This window comes from Pecten maximus, chromosome 8 (assembly GCF_902652985.1).
Source record: "Pecten maximus chromosome 8, xPecMax1.1, whole genome shotgun sequence".
Lineage (NCBI taxonomy): Eukaryota > Metazoa > Mollusca > Bivalvia > Pectinida > Pectinidae > Pecten > Pecten maximus.
In genome coordinates this window covers 30281342-30301844 of record NC_047022.1, presented here as the reverse complement: position 1 = coordinate 30301844, position 20503 = coordinate 30281342, and the positions used below count along the sequence as shown (strand labels likewise).

Here is a 20503-nt window from a genome sequence, read left to right as displayed (position 1 = left end):
AGGGGCAAACTTGTGACCTCAGGGTCATGAAATTCATAGTTTTAGTAAAGCACCACAAGACCCTTCCATCTATGAAGAGTATTTGATTTTACCTTATTTGGGTCTTGAGAATTTTTTTTTTGAAATTTCAGTCAATTTGACCCATTTTAGCCCTGCCCATCAGCCCCTGGGGGTCAGTCAGGGCCAACATGCGCATACCATCAAACTGTCATTCCATGCTGATAAAGTTAACCAAATTAGATTGAATTCCATTACAAATCCAACAAATAAAAGTCAAAAATGTGATTTCCCTATATAAACTATAGTAAAGTTGACCCCTCCCCAGGGGCAAACGTGAGACGCCTAGGTCATGAAATTCACAATTTTGGTAAAGCACCTTAAGACCCTACCATCTATGAAGAGTGTATTCCACCATATCTGAGAGTAGAGAAGAAGATCTTTTGAGGTTTTGGTCAATTTGACCCTTTTTAGCCCCACTTCTCAGGCCCCTGGGGGGTGGGGACCTTATAATTTACAATTTTGGTTGACCTTTAGCCATAGAAGCTTCCTGCCAAAATTTCTTGAATTTGGTTTACGGGGTTTTGGAGAAGAAGTCGAAAATTGTTTACCGACGGACGACGCACGGCGGACGACGCCGGACAGAAGGCGATTAGAATGGAATAAAAAAAGAAAAATTTCTTGTTTGAAAATGAACTAATGGATATTTTTGTATACAATCTATAATTGAATATATATAGCTGTAGAATTCTTATTTTACATAATTCAAAAAAAAAAAAAAAAAAGCACACACAGTATCAATAGCAATGTTTTCTCAATATAATCCTTGCTAACATCACATTATCTGCCATTTTGTTCGTTTAAGAGCACAAATAACAATGCTAATATAAGGCTGAAGGTGTACCGAGTATAGGGACACAAGGAATTTTGAAGGAGACAGAATATGTCACGGACAAAAAGAGGAACGAACAGGAACAAAAAAGACATAGACAAAAACAGGAGAGGCAGGAGAAAGAATAAGAAAAAGACAAGGAAAGGGAGAAAAGGGAGACTGAATAAGCCACAGAGGAAGCAAACATAATAGGTCATAGAGACAGAGAGGCAGAGAAAGGAGACGTAATACGTCATGAGCAAAGATAAGAAGAGGAAGGAGACAAAATAAGTCGTAGACAAAGAGAGGAGGAGGAAGGAGACAAAATACGTCGTAGACGAAGAGAGGGGGAAGGAGGAGACAAATTAAGTCGTAGACGAAGAGAGGGGGCGGGAGGAGACAGGTTAGTCGAAGACGAAGAGAGGAGGAGGAAGGGGGACAAAATAAGTCGTAGACGAAGAGAGGGGGCGGGAGGAGACAGGATAAGTCAAAGAGGAAGGAGACAGGATAAGTCATAGAGAAAGAGGAAGGAGACAGGGTACGTAATAGACGAAGACGAGAGGGAAAGGAAGAAGGCAGGATAAAGCATAGAGGAAGAGGGGAGACGGAGTTAGACACAGAAAGACCACTGGGACATATATAAATGAAACAAAAAATGTGACCCAAAACATTCAAGAAAACGACACATATAAATGGACTCTGATTTGAATATAAAGGCAGATTGGTTTGCATTCAGAATAAACAAGGTTAAAGTAGTTCACCGAAATATTATCAGAAACCAATCATTAGCACTTAATATTTCATGAACTATGGGACTCCCTGTTTAACTTTTCATTAGACATATATTTATTTATGTTGAAGTAAAATAGTACCTACTGCAGCGAATTGTCAACTATAGAGTTAGTTACTGTAGAAGTAGTACTCAATACATATGACATATAACTGTATACAAAACTGAACTATACAAACAACCCTTTCTTTATTTCTGAGAAAAAGGACGCGTTCGACTAAGTCCATAAATATGTTGCTAAATTCACCGATACAATGTACGTCAACGCAGTCAGATGGTGATGTTCCAGAAAAGCAACACCGACAGATATTGTATATCTTTCCCTGAAATAAGTATCAACTCGCCCTTCTTTGTGTTATAAAACTGGAACACTTATTAAGATCGGATATGGTAAGTACTGTATTCTAAACAATTACATACTGTACATTATAGCTATATACTTCTAAACACCTTACCAGAAAACTAGGCATTATAGCGTTAATGAGCTGCTAATTAAGTTTATGTCACGTTTGACTGAAATGACTCAACAGTTTTATAAAGTCACTTTTGAAGTATAGATTAGATGAAATAGCAACATAAAAAATCTGTCTACCTATCAACCCTAATTATATTCACCTGGTAACACAAGAAGAACTTATAATGCTCAGGCATCAAGTTAAAAGCACTGGTTATTATAAGCCTCATTGTCAGTTACTATAACAAAAAATCACAGGTAGAAACGGATCGTAACAAGTAAATACTAAGTTAACAGTATACAGTATCAATTTTAAATTATAATTACTACATATCATCAATACAGTACACAGTTCAATACTTTATCGTGTTGCTGTAGTTTATTCCTCTTGTTTGCACTTGTCCTTTTTATGAAGAAAGTCACTTTGTAAGAGGCGGTAAAAAAGAATAATATTCATGATTGTCATTACAGCGAGTCCCATACTGCCAAGGGAGTAGAACACCAAGGGGATGCGGTCCTTGTTTATTAACATCCAACGGCTCATCCAAGCCATCACGGAGATCCGGCACACAATAAATGTACCTAAAAATACATTCAATTTATTATTATTATCCAGTCCATATATTACAGAAATGTATAGTGAACTAATGAAAAGCATATTTTCTAGTATGTTTTCCCAATAGCCTTCAATGAATAAAATTCACGTAGTGCTGCTTACAAGTATGTACAGTGAAAACTAAAGTACTCGGCATCACAACTGCAAGTGAAAAACTAATATATAAAAGGTGAAAATAAATATTAATTTCTTTTCATTTTTAGAGATTAAAAAATGTGCTATGTAAAAAAGAATGTCATAGAATTATCACTGTCTCTGTTTTAATTAAGTTTTTATTTTACAACGATATACCCCCTTTACTCAAGATTTCAAGATTTTGTATTCACTCAGGACACACAAAGTGTGTGACAAGAGGACGATATGACAGAACAATGTATATGGCTTACAGGGTTATAACGTGAAAATACAAGAGTGTATAGAAAATACACGTAGTTATAAACAATGTTATCTCACTATACATATAATAACTACATGTACCATATTATCTAATTGAAATAGGAAGTTTTTGTACATTTTTTCAGGAAATAACTCGCTCTAGTTAATAATGATTTGTTACATATTTCAAACATACCTCCCATTTTAGTTAAACTTGGATTTATAACTTTGATCTATATAATAATAATTTGGAATGTGTTTGTGTCTGAACTCTGTAACTAGAATAGTATTGCAATGAAATAAATAGTGATATTCATCACCAATACCGTTATGACATAATAAGCAATCACGATTATTACGTGCAATATCAATCCATCTAACAGTTTCAACAAGTAACTTTAAATTTGACATTCTAAATTTGCTGATAATAATGCGCTCTTGGGAATTAAGCTTAATAAGATAAGACTCAATGCTGAATTGTTTTTTTTAAACATACAAAATAAAATTTCCCACAAGACGATGATTGGATAGTAGTAAAACCTTGTTTGAATGAATTGGTCACATAAATGTCTTTTAAGCTGTTTTGAAAACAGTTTTATTTAAAACCAGTATCATTAAGCATTTGTTTTATATAACTAAGTCATTTAAAGTCTGCTTTTTGATTTTCTCGCATTTTTAGTATTAAGCGATAGAATATAGTAGAAAGTTTGTCACCTCCTGCGATTAATTATTACTGAGTGGGGGAGCGTGAAGACCAAATGCCACAGCCAGACTCTCAGCCAGAAGAAAAATTGAATGTCTTTAAATTCTGATTTAGCTCCCTACCGACTTCGCCTTATACGTCTGTTTATTTTTGTTTTCGTTTTTTATTATTTTGATTTATTTATTTGTTACACAAACTAGAAATATGTGGGTATCATCTCATCATTGTCCTTGCTGTGATGTATGTCAAAACTGAGCATATATCGGATATATATTTCGATTTTATAGAAGTAACATGAAAAAATCTCAAAATTAATCGGTACATATCAGAGACATATATAGATGTATCTGGTACAGATGTAAACATTTGTATGAAGCTACGAAATGATACGAGCTGTAGCAGAAGAGGTTAGCGGAAAATACTTTACCCCCTTCTCCCTAGATCGGCTGCAAGTACATTTTTTGTGTACCTGTTACTTTGCTTTACTTGAAAAAAAGTTATCTATTGTCTGTTTCTATTTCAATATCCTTGATGCGATTAGGGTGTGTGTATAGGTAAATTTGTATTGATTGTATAATGATAACTATAGAAGTTAACATGAAAAAAATATCTTTTTAAATATCTGAATTCAACAGTCATAGATATACACACACGAGCTATGGAACACATGATACTTAAATGATACGAACTTAAACAGGAGAGGCTAGCGGGCCATGTTGCCCATCTTACAAGCAGTTATCAATCTGTTAATTAGAGTTAGAAATATAAAAAAAAGCACTCTCCGCGTCTACACGTAGAAATTTTGGAGGAAAAGTTGCCACAACATAAATGCACTAGTTTCATTGCCCGGTACGGTTATTGACCCTTGGCTACTTCAGTATCTCCGAGAGCTAAAAACTGTATTACAACATTTATGATTTAACTATTATAAATCTATCTTAACGGTAATAATAGACGACTAACATTGAGGGAATACTTTTCTGAAAAGACAGGACACATAAGACGTCCGTCAACACACGAATAAGGTTACCAAAGTATCATCCTAGTATTTCTGTGTGTCTGTATATATACCTGTATATAAAGAATACTAATGCTGCCCAAGAAGCTGTGACAATAGTCACAACACAACTTTATTTACGATGGCCCGTATCAGCCGACAAATTACAACCACGTAATTGAAGCTGTTGTACACATTATAACTTGACAAAGTGTACATGTCAACTTACTCATTGAAGTGGTGGCACAGGAGTAACTTGACAAAGTGTACATGGCCGCTCTGAGGTTGTTGTACACTTTATAACTTGACAAAGTGTACATGTCAACTTACTCATTGAAGTGGTGGTACAGGAATAACTTGACAAAGGACAAAGTGTACATGACCGCTCTGAAGTTGTTGTACACTTTATAACTTGACAAAGTGTACACGACCGTTTACGGTGGTCAGGACAAGCGATAATGTTACAACAATGGACTGTGAAGACTGTTGATAGTGTCAAATTGGCTGTATCTGGGGCATATAAATACTGTCATGGATGCATCATGTCAAAAACAGGTTGTTTTTTTCTTTTCATTTGCAACATCTAACACGATACAAAAAAAATGTATTTTCCTTTTTGCTTAATGGAATGGACTGGTTGATAGCGTATAAATCTGGTATACTTCCTATGGCTTCTTCTCAAAATTACAGTTAATGTACCTTTCTTGCTATCGTTTGCGATCATATTAATAAAAGTTTATGTTCTCGTATGATGATGCCATTTTGGTGCCAATCACCGTAGCAATAACTTGAAGGCAACGCTCTCTGTTGAATGCAAAGTTTTCTGCGTGCGTTCTACCTACATGTATCTGTTTCAGTATGCTTATTCTTCCGAGTGTCCCAAGCTGCACGGCAAGCAATGATGGCGTCCTCGAGTGGGATGTTGGTGTAGAGGGAGACCACATCCATGGTGACTAGGAGTGTATCATCAGGTAGGAGTGTACAGCTACTTTAGAGTTAAAGGCCATGTACACTTTGTCATGTTATAAAGTGTTCAACTATACTTAAGAGTTAACGGTCATGTACACTTTGTCATGTTATAAAGTGTTCAACTCTACTTAAGAGTTAACGGTCATGTACACTTTGTCATGTTATAAAGTGTTCAACTCTACTTAAGAGTTAACGGTCATGTACACTTTGTCATGTTATAAAGTGTTCAACTATACTTAAGAGTTAACGGTCATGTACACTTTGTCATGTTATAAAGTGTTCAACTACTTCAATTATGGTAGGTATATACGTAGTCGTAATTTGCTGATACGTACCACCGTACTTATACCATCGTTTGGCTACATCTCAATTCATTCAATGCTACATGTAATTATGTACACCTTTAATGATTGGTTTGTAGTTAAGCTATTATGATAATACAAATAATTTTACGATTGTGAAACTTAAATGTTAAGAGATGAATGCATAACTTGTGTTTTATGTGAGAACCGCACATACAGTGTATGGTCTGTATCAGTCTTCATCTAGTTCAGGCCGGCGTGTTGTGATCAGCCTATTGGTGTTTGTTGTTGTCACCTGGGGTGGGTCAGTGGAGAAAGTGTATGGTGTGGATCAGTCATCTTCTAGATTTGTTTACTGTTGCTACCATATTGTGGATAGCCATGATCATGCGCCTTCTATATTTGTGTTCGTGTTCGGTCGTCATGGAAAATAATAGATATGCAAATGATATACAGATTTCCATCCATCCGTTCATCTAACGGCATTTTAAATATCTTCAGCTGAGATCTAGACCTAGATCGGGTCTCTCAATGAAAATGTGACAAGACCTTTCATAAATATTATACATTTAGGGTTCAGAATTCAGTATAAACATCTATTAGCATGGGCATTGAAAATAGTTTTTTATTATTATTATTATTTCATACCTATTAATATGTTGTGCGAATTTTACAGACATACATTTCAGGGTCAAGTATAATATTATAGAGAGAGTCACCATAACAAGCCAGAGTTTAAATGCCAGTAATCACATACGTGTATACATATCTCTGGCCTTATTTACACAGTAACCATCATAGTCGACCGACACTCACGGTACCTGTCTTTGGATACCATATACTAGCTACACATGTATAGCTAGGCATTGCTTCCTTATACACATACATTGTAACTTATATCGTTGATTAAATCATATTACATTTTTGTTTTTCTGTGCCTAACAGGAACTTTTATTTACAATTTTCAAGGAAGTACTGTTTATTTAATTCATGATAAGTTTCCTGTAAAACCATGCATGCTACAGATATTTAGCTGCCTTCAATTCCCAGCCTGAATTTTTCAGATGTGTAACAGGAAACAAGGGTACATTTTGTTTATAGCCTCGAAGAATGCCTTTGTCTTGAAGCTCCAAACCAGAACAATGTAGGTAAAAGACCAATGATCTATATATATATATATACACACTATTCCTGTCACAGGTATAGACTGTAATGTTGTATATCATCTACAGTGCACGTGGACTAATATTTTTCTGAGGGCATTCATGTGTATATATATACTAACATTTCTGAGCGTATCTTATGTCATCTAAGTCAGTGCAAATGTTCTAAAATTTCTAGGGTATTTTATAACATCTACAGAACACATGTACATGTTCTAATATTTCTGAGAGCATTTTATATCATCTACAGAACACGTGTATATATCATCTAGAGTACACATATTCTAATATTTCTGAGGACATCTTATTTAATCTAGAGAACTCATGTTCTAATATTTCTGAGGACATTTTATTTAATCTAGAGTACACATGTTCTAATATTTCTAAGGCTATCTTAGTACAGTACTATGGTACTGGATACTACTGGGTACTATAACAGTCTGATTGTATAACATTGGTATTCACTCTAAGTTGGCCCGATTGTATAAAATTGGTATTCACTAAAACTATAACTTGGCCTGATTGTATAAAATTGGTATTCACTCTAACTTGGCCTGATAGTATAACATTGGTATTCACTCTAACTTGGCCTTATTCAATATCCATCCTATTTGTGTTCCCATGGACACACATATATTTGTTCTATTTCATGGAATCACACAGAAAATATCACAAGCTTATACAGCTCTTTGTACCAATAGTTCTAGCCTCTCATTAAAGGGAACTCAGCTTCATATCATACCTATAATCTGAGCACAGGTGTGATATACAATTTGTGCTATACCTACCTGTACAGCCGTCTATTTAACCACAGAACAGATTTGCTGTGTAACACAAATGCACCTAGGCTTGTAGTATATCACAGGTTTAACAAATTTTGGTATCAAATTTTGACCGTATTTTCTGCTTCAAAACATTAACAGTGATGTACTTACCTAAATTGACAACACTATTAAATCTATAACAACTGTTGTGTTTTGAGATGCCACAAATCAGCATCAATTGTCTAAGATGGAGAAAAACACTGTTGATTTCAATTAGAAGAGCAACCACAGCATATCCCACATATATCCTTGCTACTATGGCTATGGTAAAACAAACAAGGATCTGAAATAAAAACAAACAACAAACACTTAATAATACATAATTATATATATATATACATATAAGTACTGACATACAGTACCGGTATTTGATTAATTTAATGTGCCAAAAAACGGAACCAGTTAGATTTCATTACAATTGCATAGCGTATTTGAATATTAACTAGGCTTAACAGTTCAAAAGTTATCTCCCGGTCACAGAAAAAGAATTGGAAAAATTGCATTTATTTGACCTCTGACCTTCAAGTCAAGGTGATGGTGAATTACAGCACTGCACGCACTTCACATCATCTTTAGAAGATGCAATTATGCGACAAGTTTCATCAACATATCTTCAAAAGTGGACATGAAGTTGAACCAGAATCGAAGAAGAACCGATACTAATATAATATGTCTCCTATTCAAAGGGGAAACATAACTTATATATATATATAATGCACAAGATATTTCTCATTGTACTGTATCCTGTCATAGTTTCCACGGGCATGAATATGGCACCAATTAGTCATATTTTCTCAGGGTAATGTAAACATGTTCAAAATGCTTTTTGCCTATATAAAAACTTTCCATTATATATTTCAACCTTTTGAGGGTAAAATTAGAGCTGATATATTTATGATGAATATATATGCATCACATAAATAATGTAAATATTTTTTGAGAAATTTACAATTTCATACATATTCATACTAAGATATCAATAAGAACTCTATGCAAAGGAGAATAAATCCGTGCTAAAGTGATACATACTATGATAGTAGACTGTGGATCAAAGTTCAATAAGCTAATGAGACCAACATTTGTCATAATGACCTCGAGCTCCAACACCTGATCATTGGAGACCAGTCGAGCATGTATGTGTCACCAGATAAGTAGTAAGTTACAAAGTCTGGTGTTGGTGTACACATACCAGCTTACAAATGGGTCGTGAAGATTTGTATGATCTTATCAGAATTACAAGTAGTAAATTCTTCTGTACAGTTTTACATTTCAACACTGAAAAAGAATTTCTTTCAGCAAATCTTTGTATATCAATGACAATCAATGACAATTCAGAAAACTGACATCTAAGGAAATGCTTCAATATACAAATGTATCTAAAATGATGAAATATTATAGACAGTATCGACAGTTGGAGAATGATTTTATCACTAAGACTTATCACACTTACATATTGTAGTTGAGACTATGGGATTAAGTCTCCATGAGATCATGCATATGCATGGAGACCAACAATATAACCTGGATATGTTGATAAGCATAATGTACATCTTCAAAATCATTTTTAAGTTATAATACTCATGAACAGTGATGACTATAGATAAAAAAAAAATCATTTTTATCAATCATTATAATGTTTTAACTTTATATTTGGGTATATATGATTTTGATATTTAAAAAAAAAATTCTAACAGATGAATTTGCATACTTTCATCATAAATTACTGTAAACATGGTTATTTTCACATTAAATTCCCGGTTTTGATATGTAAACTATACCTATATGGGGGTATACATATTTCTGTGATTGATGTACAGTTTTTGCTTTTAAACATGTTCCATAAATAACACATACATCACAAAAAATAATGCATGTGGGGAATTTTTTGCAGCCAAATGACCTTAGCGCATTTAGCATAAATTGGCCCTTGTATAAATTTCTCATTTTACAATATCTTCTTTGACCAACCAAATGCAAGTTGTTTGTTATATATTACATATATGAATTATAATTGATATTGTTTCTTATCATGGAGTATTTATAAACTTCATTCATAATATGAGATACTATGTGTCTAATTATTGTATACAAATGTAACAACAGGTATATATATCCCTAGGGCAACATGTACATTCAGATTCAGATGGGTCTTAACTATTCTTAAATCACCTCAGAACATGCTATATTTATAAATAAGAAAGTAACATTAATTTCTATCAATTATATTAGATTTCAAAATCTTAATTATTGCAATATCTTTTTGGAAAAAACAACCATCAGCATCAGTAACTATGTAATATGCCCTGTCACTGATCTGTCCACAGCTACATGATCAAAACTTAGTAAATTTCCTAAAATATTGAATGAAATCATTGAACATATATCACTTTCAGGGAGTCCTTGCTTTCAGCTTTAAATGAGATATATATGGTCTTATTGTAGGATAAATGAATTTAAGTGATTGTATCTGTAGAATTCATACTCATTAAATGGTGATTTCTCCTTATGAATATTAAAATGGGATTCAGAAATAGCAATATCTGAACCTATACCATAAGAACTGTTCTATAAATATATGTTTATGAGTTTATAAAAACACTGATTTACCTCAGTTGATGTTTGATTATGTTCAGTTGATGTTTGTAAGGACTGATATACATTGTATGGACAAAGCCAAATGGAGTGATTATGTATGTGGGTGTGAGTGACAAGTCCGTGCAGTGTAGTTCTGCTTATATATTAGGACCGATCAAGTTGTTATTGATTTGCACTGATTTAGGTATTTACAAATCACGGTTGCGGACACTTTTTTTTTATCTTTATTAAGGGAAAGCCTTAGTTATATGAAATTTTGACCTGATAAAGGGCACCTGCCTCTATATGACCACCCTACTCCCAACCATTTTTTTACGGAAAAGAGGATGTGCTAATTGATGCATAAAAAGTTCTTTACCTCATGATCACTGACCTACCAATATAATCTTGAGTCTTTTAACCAAAAAAACCTAGATTGTTTTCACTACATAAAGGACAATGAAAAAAGGTTTTTTTTCTCCCACCAAAATTTAATACCAAATCTTTTCTCAGTACATGGCTATATTAAGCGCACCCTTATGTGTTTTTGTAAGCACACAGAGCATTTATATTATCATTAGGTCGATTACGGTATATGTATATAATGTTTTAGGTTATCATATGCATGTGTAGCAGATGTTTAAGAGTCATATGTATTGTATTGACGAAAATATATTATTATCAATGTGACAGATAACAAACTCGTAACTTATACACCAAGTACCAAAATAATAAATTAAATGTTGAACTTTTTTCTTTCTTTCTTTCTTTTTATAAAGCACATATATATCTGAATTAAAAAATTTAAAAACAGTGTAGCCTTAGGGAAAATCATAATTATCATTATGTGGTTTTACTCAATACAGTTTAAATGTTTTGGTTTACATAAAAGCTAGCCATCTTTAGAACAATGATATGTCAGTAATGATAATACCAGTTGGGTTAAAATCATAGTCCAGTCTTGACGTAATTATATTAGAACATGCCATCAATACAATATACAATAGGAGTATATACAGTGTAGCTACTGTACATGTTTTGACCATATATACATACATAAAATGTATATAGTTACAACAACAGAATCAACAATCAACAGCCTCATAGTAGAGGCTCACATATTCCAAATTCCTGAACCATACGATAGACTTTGCACCTGTAAGTAATATCTGACCACACCTGGGGTGTGAATAAAAGCGAAAAGTATTTCACCTACATTTACATACATGTATATGTATTAGCCTTCTGGTAATTATGAACTACAAATTAATATTTCAAATGAATTTACAAGGATATGGTATTACTCCCATGAAATGAAATTAAAGCATCAAGTGAAACTACCATTTATTTTTAAGTATGGATTATATGAACAGCAAGAGGCCCATTGGCCTTAACGGTCATATATATGTCTCTAATTAATACCCTTGTACTATTGTAGAATACATGCTCATGATCAGTAGCAAGTATAATAGTGGCACTATTGGCCATGGCAGCCATCTTGGATTTCAGACAGAGCAGAAAAAAATATTAACACTTGGTAAGGACCATCTCAAGATCATCTCAGGTAAGTTAGAGCTGAATCCCACTGGTGGAACTTGAGAAGAAGTTTGAAATAGATGTTATTAAAAGAAATCATGTTACAAAATAGCCGCCGTGGCTGCCATGTAAAAGTTTTTATGAGGCTGAAAAATATTAACACTTTGTTGGCTCCTCTTCCTTAACATCCTCACAAATTTCCAGCGCAATGGCACCAGTGGAATTGGACAAGAAGTTTTTCAAGATGGCTGCCATGTCGGCCATCTTGGGATTTCAGACCGACCTAAACAAGAGATCCCAGAGGGATCTTGGCGCCCACCATTGAATGATCTTTATAGGTTCCATGTCAGATTGATCTTTTCTCTACTTTTCCCTTCCTCTAAGTCTTACTAATCTGTGTAAATTCAGAAACAGCCCTCTAGTACTTTTCAAACAAGGGGAACCTATATATAAAATTTAAGATTTAGCGATAATGGCTGTCTGTCAGCCATGTTGTTTTCGGATTGGTCCCAAAATGCAACACCAGGGACCAAGGGGAACGTACATATGAAATTTGAGAAAGATCCCTTCAGTACCTTCTGTAAAATAGCGATAACAAACTTCAATTGTTAAAATACAAGATGGCTGTCTGTCAGCCAGGTTGTTTTCTGACTTGTCTCAAAATCCAATATGCATAACTAGGCACAGAGGGCAACCTACAAATGAAATTTCAGAAAGATCCTTTCAGCAATTTCTGACAAATAGTGATAACAAACTTCAAATGTCAAAATCAAAGATGGCTGCCTGTCGACCATGTTGTTTTCCTATTGGTCTCAAAATGTAATGTGCATAACTAGGCACCGAGGGGAACCTACATATGAAATTTGAGAAAGATTCCTTCAGTACTTTCTCAGAAATAGCGATAACAAACTTCAATTGTCAAAATCCCAGATGGCTGCCTGTTGGCCATGTTGTTTTCCGATAGGTCTCAAAATGCATTATGCATAACTAGGCACCAAGGGAATCCTACATATGAAATTTGAGAAAGATCCCTTCAGTACCTTCTCAGAAATAGCGATAACAAACTTCAATTGTCAAAATCCAAGATGGCTGCCTGTCGGCCATGTTGTTTTCTGATTGGTCTCAAAATGCAATATGCATAACTAGGCACCAAAGGGAATCTAAACATGAAATTTGAGAAAGATTCCTTCAGTACATTCTCAGAAATAGCGATAACAAACTTCAATTGTCAAAATCCAAGATGGCTACCTGTCGGCCATGTTGTTTTCCGATAGGTCTCAAAATGCAATATGCATAACTAGGCACCAAGGGAAACATACATATGAAATTTGAGAAAGATCCCTTCAGTACTTTCTCAGAAATAGCAATAACAAACTTCAATTGTCAAAATCCAAGATGGCTGCCTGTCGGCCATGTTGTTTTCCGATTGGTCTCAAAATGCAATATGCATAACTAGGCACCAAGGGGAATCTACATATGAAATTTGAGAAAGATCCCTTCAGTACTTTCTCAGAAATAGCGATAACAAACTTCAATTGTCAAAATCCAAGATGGCTGCCTGTCGGCCATGTTGTTTTCCAATTGGTCTCAAAATGCAATATGCATAACTAGGCACCAAGGGGAACGTACATATGAAATTTGAGAAAGATCCCTTCAGTACTTTCTCAGAAATAGCGATAACAAACTTCAATTGTCAAAATCCAAGATGGCTGCCTGTCGGCCATGTTGTTTTCCGATTGGTCTCAAAATGCAATATGCATAACTAGGCACCAAGGGGAGCCTACATATGAAATTTGAGAAAGATCCCTTCAGTACTTTCTCAGAAATAGCGATAACAAACTTCAATTGTCAAAATCCAAGATGGCTGCCTGTCGGCCATGTTGTTTTCCGATTGGTCTCAAAATGCAATATGAATAACTAGGCACCAAGGGGAACCCACATATGAAATTTGAGAAAGATCCCTTCAGTACTTTCTGAGGATTAGCGATAACAAGAATTGTTTACGGACGGACGGAGGGAGGGACGGACGGACGGACGGACGGACGGACGGACGGAGGGACGGACGGACGAACGACGGACCACGGACGCAGGGCGATTTGAATAGCCCACCATCTGATGATGGTGGGCTAAAAATAACAACACTTGGTCGGAACCATCTCAGGATCTTTCCAGGAAAGTTTCAGCTCAATTTCGAATTCTCAGTCAAACTTGAGAAGAAGTTTGAAAAGTGAAAAGTTTATACATGGCGGACACCAGATGGCTCGCGACAACAGACGAAGCATGATGACTATAACTCATCCTGACCCTTTGGGTCAGGTGACCTAAAAATTTCTTTGAAATTGATTTAGTAAGCAAATTACAGACATTTTGCTTCCAGTATACCCCCTTCTAAAATTCAATGCAGGGAAGGGGGATGTAAAACTTCTCCCAGACTTCCTTAAATCATATGTATGGGACCTGATGAGTGACACAGTGCACTCTGACAGAGCTAGAAAGTCTTTCGTTCTATTGTTGCTAATTTTCTAAAATGCTACAAACTTGACTATGCTTCGCTGATGGGTTCACTCTCTACATTTTTTTCACTAATTATATAATGATAAATATTTTATATAGCACTGATAAATATTTTATATAGTACTGATAAATATTTTATATAACACTGATAAATATTTTATATAACACTGATAAATATTTTATACAGCAATGAAATAAACACAGGAACCCTTGAGAATGCTGATGTCCTTGTTATCTGAGTCATATATATGCATCGGGTGATGTTCCACTTATCTCGGGGCATACAGTATACGTAGTATCACTGTATGATATTTGCGATAATTATAGGAGTCTAAAGGTCCTGGGACTCAGCTCTCATATATGTCCCATTGACATGTGTACAGCTCACATTGGGATATAGGACCATTCAGTTTTCAGAACACACAGTAGCTGTTTATATAGCAGTGAGAGAGTATATTATATGCAGCATTACTCTGAAGAATACATTACAATGTATATCTTGTTCTTATTAGGGACATTCCCATAAAACTTCCTGAAGTATCCTAGCTTTTGCATGTACATATATCCTTCCTATACAGTAATATAATATATCTTCTATGTTTAAATTTTTGGTCAAACATTCATAATTACAGAGTGACACCCTCCCTCACATAAAGGTATCTGATTGGGGTGGGTGGGTGTAATAAGACTGTAAATAAAATAAAAGTCATGATGGCATATTGGCAATACCATATAATGTAGATGATATATGTTTGAGTACTGCTATATACAATTGAAGTAAATAAATATTTGTTTATCTTTTATCCAGTGATGCACTGGTATTGAGATTGTGTAGCTCATCAAGAATGATATTTATAAGCACCAGCTGTTTTTACAACTTGAAATCACCAAAACATGTCCATTAATTATATTAATAAAACAATTGCATATTCTAAAAGTTCTACAAGCTTTCAATATGCTACACATGTACCAGTGCTGTTTTGCACTTCAACATTATAATCCATCCTGATTATTTGCAGATATTATTTTGTTGATGACTGCAATCTGGTACCCACAAAAGATTTATACCTTCCCTCTTCAGAATCATTTAAACAAACTAACTGTGTACCAATCAATATTCCTGTATCACAATGTACACATAATTATGAGGCTAATTAATTCACAACCATCCTACAAATATCCATGAAAAGGTCATTGATCAAATATAAATGCAGCTCTAGGGAGTGAAGTTATAGCACACAATGGATTTGAACTTTGACCTCACTATGAACTCAATTTGGGCCCACAGTCCTAAAAATTACAAATCATGCTATGATTCTTCATATTTCTATGAGAATTCATTGACCCACCTCCAGTCAAAAATAAAAGCAAAGTCAGAAATGCAGGGCCCCAGGGCTTACAGAGATATATGTATACCCCCTCCCCTGTACTCCCTCATCAATAAAATGAATCTGTCCAAAAGCTCACACATATATACCCCCATCCCCTCTACTCCTTCATCAATAATTTAAATCTGTCCAGCGGATCAGGATTAATCTTGTATACAAGCTTTTTAGTTTCGAAAGAGGTCAAGTGTGACATTTGATGACCACCAAAATCTAATCCATTTAGGATTTCATGTGGTGATGTTATGGCCATGGTACCGGTGTGCATATATATATATATGAACTAATTATATAACTAGTCTGTCCACTAGTTCATGAGATACCTCAAGCTTGTATAAATCTTATCATGAATTGATGGATGCAGGCACAAATTGATCACTAACTATATACCCTCCTTTATTAATTCATATATATATATAGATATAAGGGGGCGTGGGGGGTATAATTATGGGCTTGTGGCCAAGATATGAGCATCTCAGATATGATGGACTATTACCTTTGAAATTTATTAGTTGCCCCTGGCCTTGACCTTCATAGACATTAATTAAGCCTCCATATATACCGTATATAGTGGTATGCAAATTAAATGAAGTGCAACATTCCAACATATGCATACTATCCTACTTATAGTATATATACGCCTACAAAATTTGAGCGACCTATAGCTACTTTAAACCAGTTGCAATTTGGGAACTTCCTCAGAAAGTTGAGACAGTCTCGATTTTGGGATAAATTATATGATTGAGAGCATATATATAAAACATTCAAATTTTGGATTTAGGTATGTTAATTTGATTGATAATTACCAAACCTCTTTTGGTTAATTTGTCAAAACTTTCTGAGAGACTTCCCAACCTGTTTTATTAGTGTATTCATCTCCTGAAACAATGATACACTGAAGTAGTAGGTGACACCTGTACATCACCATGCAATAATATTTGTTTTTTACTGACTTGCCTACATTTGCAATTGGTAATTAGAACTTTATTGAAAGGACACTGAATTTGATCCTTAACCCTGTAATAACATGGCCTCAACCTTGCAGATGTGGGACAGTATACACATGATTGACAATTTCAACCTATCCATCCTGTGTAGATTAAATCTATCAATGTCAACATTTTATTTTGTTTTGAATATTATTTTCTGTATGCTTGCATTTAGTGTTCTGAAAGTGATTTGGTATATGTACTTTGGATGTGATTTAGTACTTTGTGATGTTTGGTACTTTGGATGTGATTTAGTGCTTTGGATGTGATTTAGTGCTTTGGATGTGATTTGGTACTTTGTGATGTTTGGTACTTTGGATGTGATTTAGTACTTTGGATGTGATTTAGTGCTTTGGATGTGATTTGGTACCCGAGATGTGATTTGGTACTTTGGATGTGATTTAGTATTTTGGATGTGATTTGGTACTTTGGATGTGATTAAGTACTTTGGATGTGATTTGGTACTTTGGATATGATTTTGTACTTTGGATGTGATTTAGTATTTTGGATGTGATTTGGTACTTTGGATATGATTTTGTACTTTGCATGTGATTTAGTATTTTGGATGTGATTTGGTACTTTGGATGTGATTTGGTACCCGAGATGTGATTTGGTACTTTAATTTGGATATGATTTAGTATTTTGGATGTGATTTGGTACTTTGGATGTGATTTGGTACTTTGGATGTGATTTGGTACTTTGGATATGATTTGGTACTTTGGATGTGATTTGGTACGTACTTTGAGATGGACCGTACTAAAGTTCATCCTGTCTGATCACTTACCACAACATGATGTCCTATCAACTCGTATGATTGTCGGCTTCTTTGATTAACAAGCATGTCCCACATGTCGTAAATAAAATAACCTAAAAAGCAGAATGAAAATTTAATTCCTGATATATGAAACATTTGACAATTGAAAATGCAGAAGAATATGGGTCCTTTTGTATAGATATTCCACTGAATTTCATTGTGTTTAATGATACATGTTTCTTTTTTTATTAACGTATCAACTTTTTAAAAACAATACATTTTGTAGTTTTCACGCAATTTGATTTTTTGTCAGATATGATTTGTTTTAAATTGATTCATCAAATGTGTATTGCATTTAACGATTAGACATATGCATGAATTTAACCTATTTTTTTTTCAATCCTATCTTCAACTCTGTCCTGTCCATAATTTCACATCAATATACAAATTAAGACGGCCAGTGTTGAGGCGTCCCTGGGCCCAGTTTTATGAACATTCTAAATTTTTTCATAGGAAAACATTACTGAATTTACATATGTAAGGAAATATCATAGTTAAAGGGACATTCCTTACAATAAAGTGTATGTTGCCATAATGAAACTCAATGGGAAATGTGTATCCCCCCCCCCCACAAGAAGTAAAAGCTATAATCTTTAAATCAATACAGCAGTTTACTCTCAAGGGAACCCAAAGTACTTTAAGTATCAAATCATCAAAATTCTCAACATACCACTAATAATTACAGCAAAGGCAGGTAGTATTTGTGTACAAAACGTCATTTTTCAGTACATTTTGGCATTGCTGTCATTACTGGTAGCAGCGGTAGGCACAAATACTCATATAATCCCCATTCGGGCATAGATTTTATCAATAGAAAATTTACACGTTAACGTTTCTGGTGTCCAAACGAAAGGAATGTCCCTTTAAGGAACTTAAACCCAGATAAATGCCCTCCAAAATCTCAAATAATCAAACTGAAGGATATATATATATATTATATAAATATAGTTATACATGTACAGTATATCATAATCTGATATCTATTAGTAATTTTTAGGGAGGAAAAAACTTCAACATTTACTGCAGATAGAGTATCCTAAAATATTTTCCAACTCATTAAAGTCAGTGTAAGTTTATATAAATATAACAATATCTACTTTTTGACTGGGATTTCATTTCTACAGTTTAATGTTTTCCTGTTTACAACATCTATACATACTTATAAAAAATACATGATCATATATATACATACATAACTGATCTCCTTAAACTATACATTTATAATTACCGATATATAATCATCCCAATAATATATTATGCATGTATGTATACATATTTAGCAACTGAATCATGTTCGATATCTGTATGTACAGTAGCTGTGTGTAAGACGTCTAAAAGAAAGTTTATCTTTGTGAACACTTGGACCCAAATCAATGGAGAAACTCGACAAGACTTTATATCTTGATATGGGTCTTGAAAAAACAGCAAGGAATTTAAATCTAGCAGTAGTTCTATATATACTGTACATGTAATCACCCGAGCGTACATGACGTGTATAGTAAATACACTGGCCCATTCATCTATCTGGGGACATTATATCACCCGATATATCCTAATCACGCAATTTGCTGATTATACATAATCAGACAGATTGGAAGCTTATATTAAGTCTGGGTATGATTTATTGTGGTCAATCAAGCGTCCTTGTTGTTTTGACTTTGTTTCTAAAATTAATCAAAAACATGAGAAGTATCAACTTGTTTGTTTAATAAAATGTCCCAGGAAAAATAAACAAAGGAAATGAAGAATGCTTATAGCAATGGCTAGATTGATTGACGTTTGCAGTACAGTACTAGGGAGATAATATACAGCTCTATCTAGATCTATAATATATATAACTATTCTTAAATAACAGGAACAAATATTTAATCAATTGGTTATACCAATTATTCATAGACCCTTATAAGGACTCTTTTGTATTAACTTGCAATGTTGGTAATGTTTTAAAAGATGACATGAACTTTGCCTCGACGTTAACCCGTGACCCTATAAGCAGCACACACACGTGCCGACTAAAAACTAGGTCACGGGAGCTTGTTTACGTAACCATCGACTCACCTACAGAAACAGCTATTAGCGTATGAGCGAATGTGTCGTAGGTGGAAATTAAATCCTCTGCCATTTCCGGCTTCACATAAAAGCTGTAAATAAAATTAACAGTAGAAAGGAAGACATATCGTGTACAAAATTCGTCATCGCATAGAGTAGGGTAGAGCAGTAGACGCGAAAATTTCAATTACGCAACAATTGGAACTTACCACACACAAGCCCATGTTCCACTTAAAACAGAATGAATAAACGAAATTGTTATGTTTTTCCATTTCCATGTGGTTTTCTTTCCAAGTCCAGAGGGGGTCAAGAGCTTTGAGCACAGTGATAAAACGTAAAAAATCACAGCCGAAACGGCGACAACACCCAGGCCATAAGGAGCTCCATCTAATTCAGTTGGCCAGACTTCTTCCACAGCTCTAGTTTCCATTATGAATTGATAAATCACTTATAAAAAAGCAGAATTCTTTCCAATACTTTATCTACGAGTCAGAGACATATCTTCACAAGATGAAACTCCAAAACAAGACGATGAGCTGACGTAAAGACGACCAGGCTGGCCTATTGCTAGCAGTTTCATT

General features: G+C 34.4%; 1 protein-coding gene across 1 annotated transcript; it reads right to left on the bottom strand.

Annotated features, from left to right (window-relative positions):
- Nucleotides 1-1012: 1012 nt before the first annotated feature.
- Nucleotides 1013-20503, bottom strand: LOC117333163 (TLC domain-containing protein 2-like). Its single transcript, XM_033892320.1, has 5 exons — nucleotides 20132-20503; nucleotides 19932-20014; nucleotides 17844-17926; nucleotides 8173-8344; nucleotides 1013-2694 (listed from the first exon to the last, which is right to left on the bottom strand). Exons 1-5 carry the CDS (start codon nucleotides 20350-20352, stop codon nucleotides 2492-2494), a joined length of 762 nt encoding a protein of 253 aa, XP_033748211.1. The 5' UTR covers nucleotides 20353-20503; the 3' UTR covers nucleotides 1013-2491.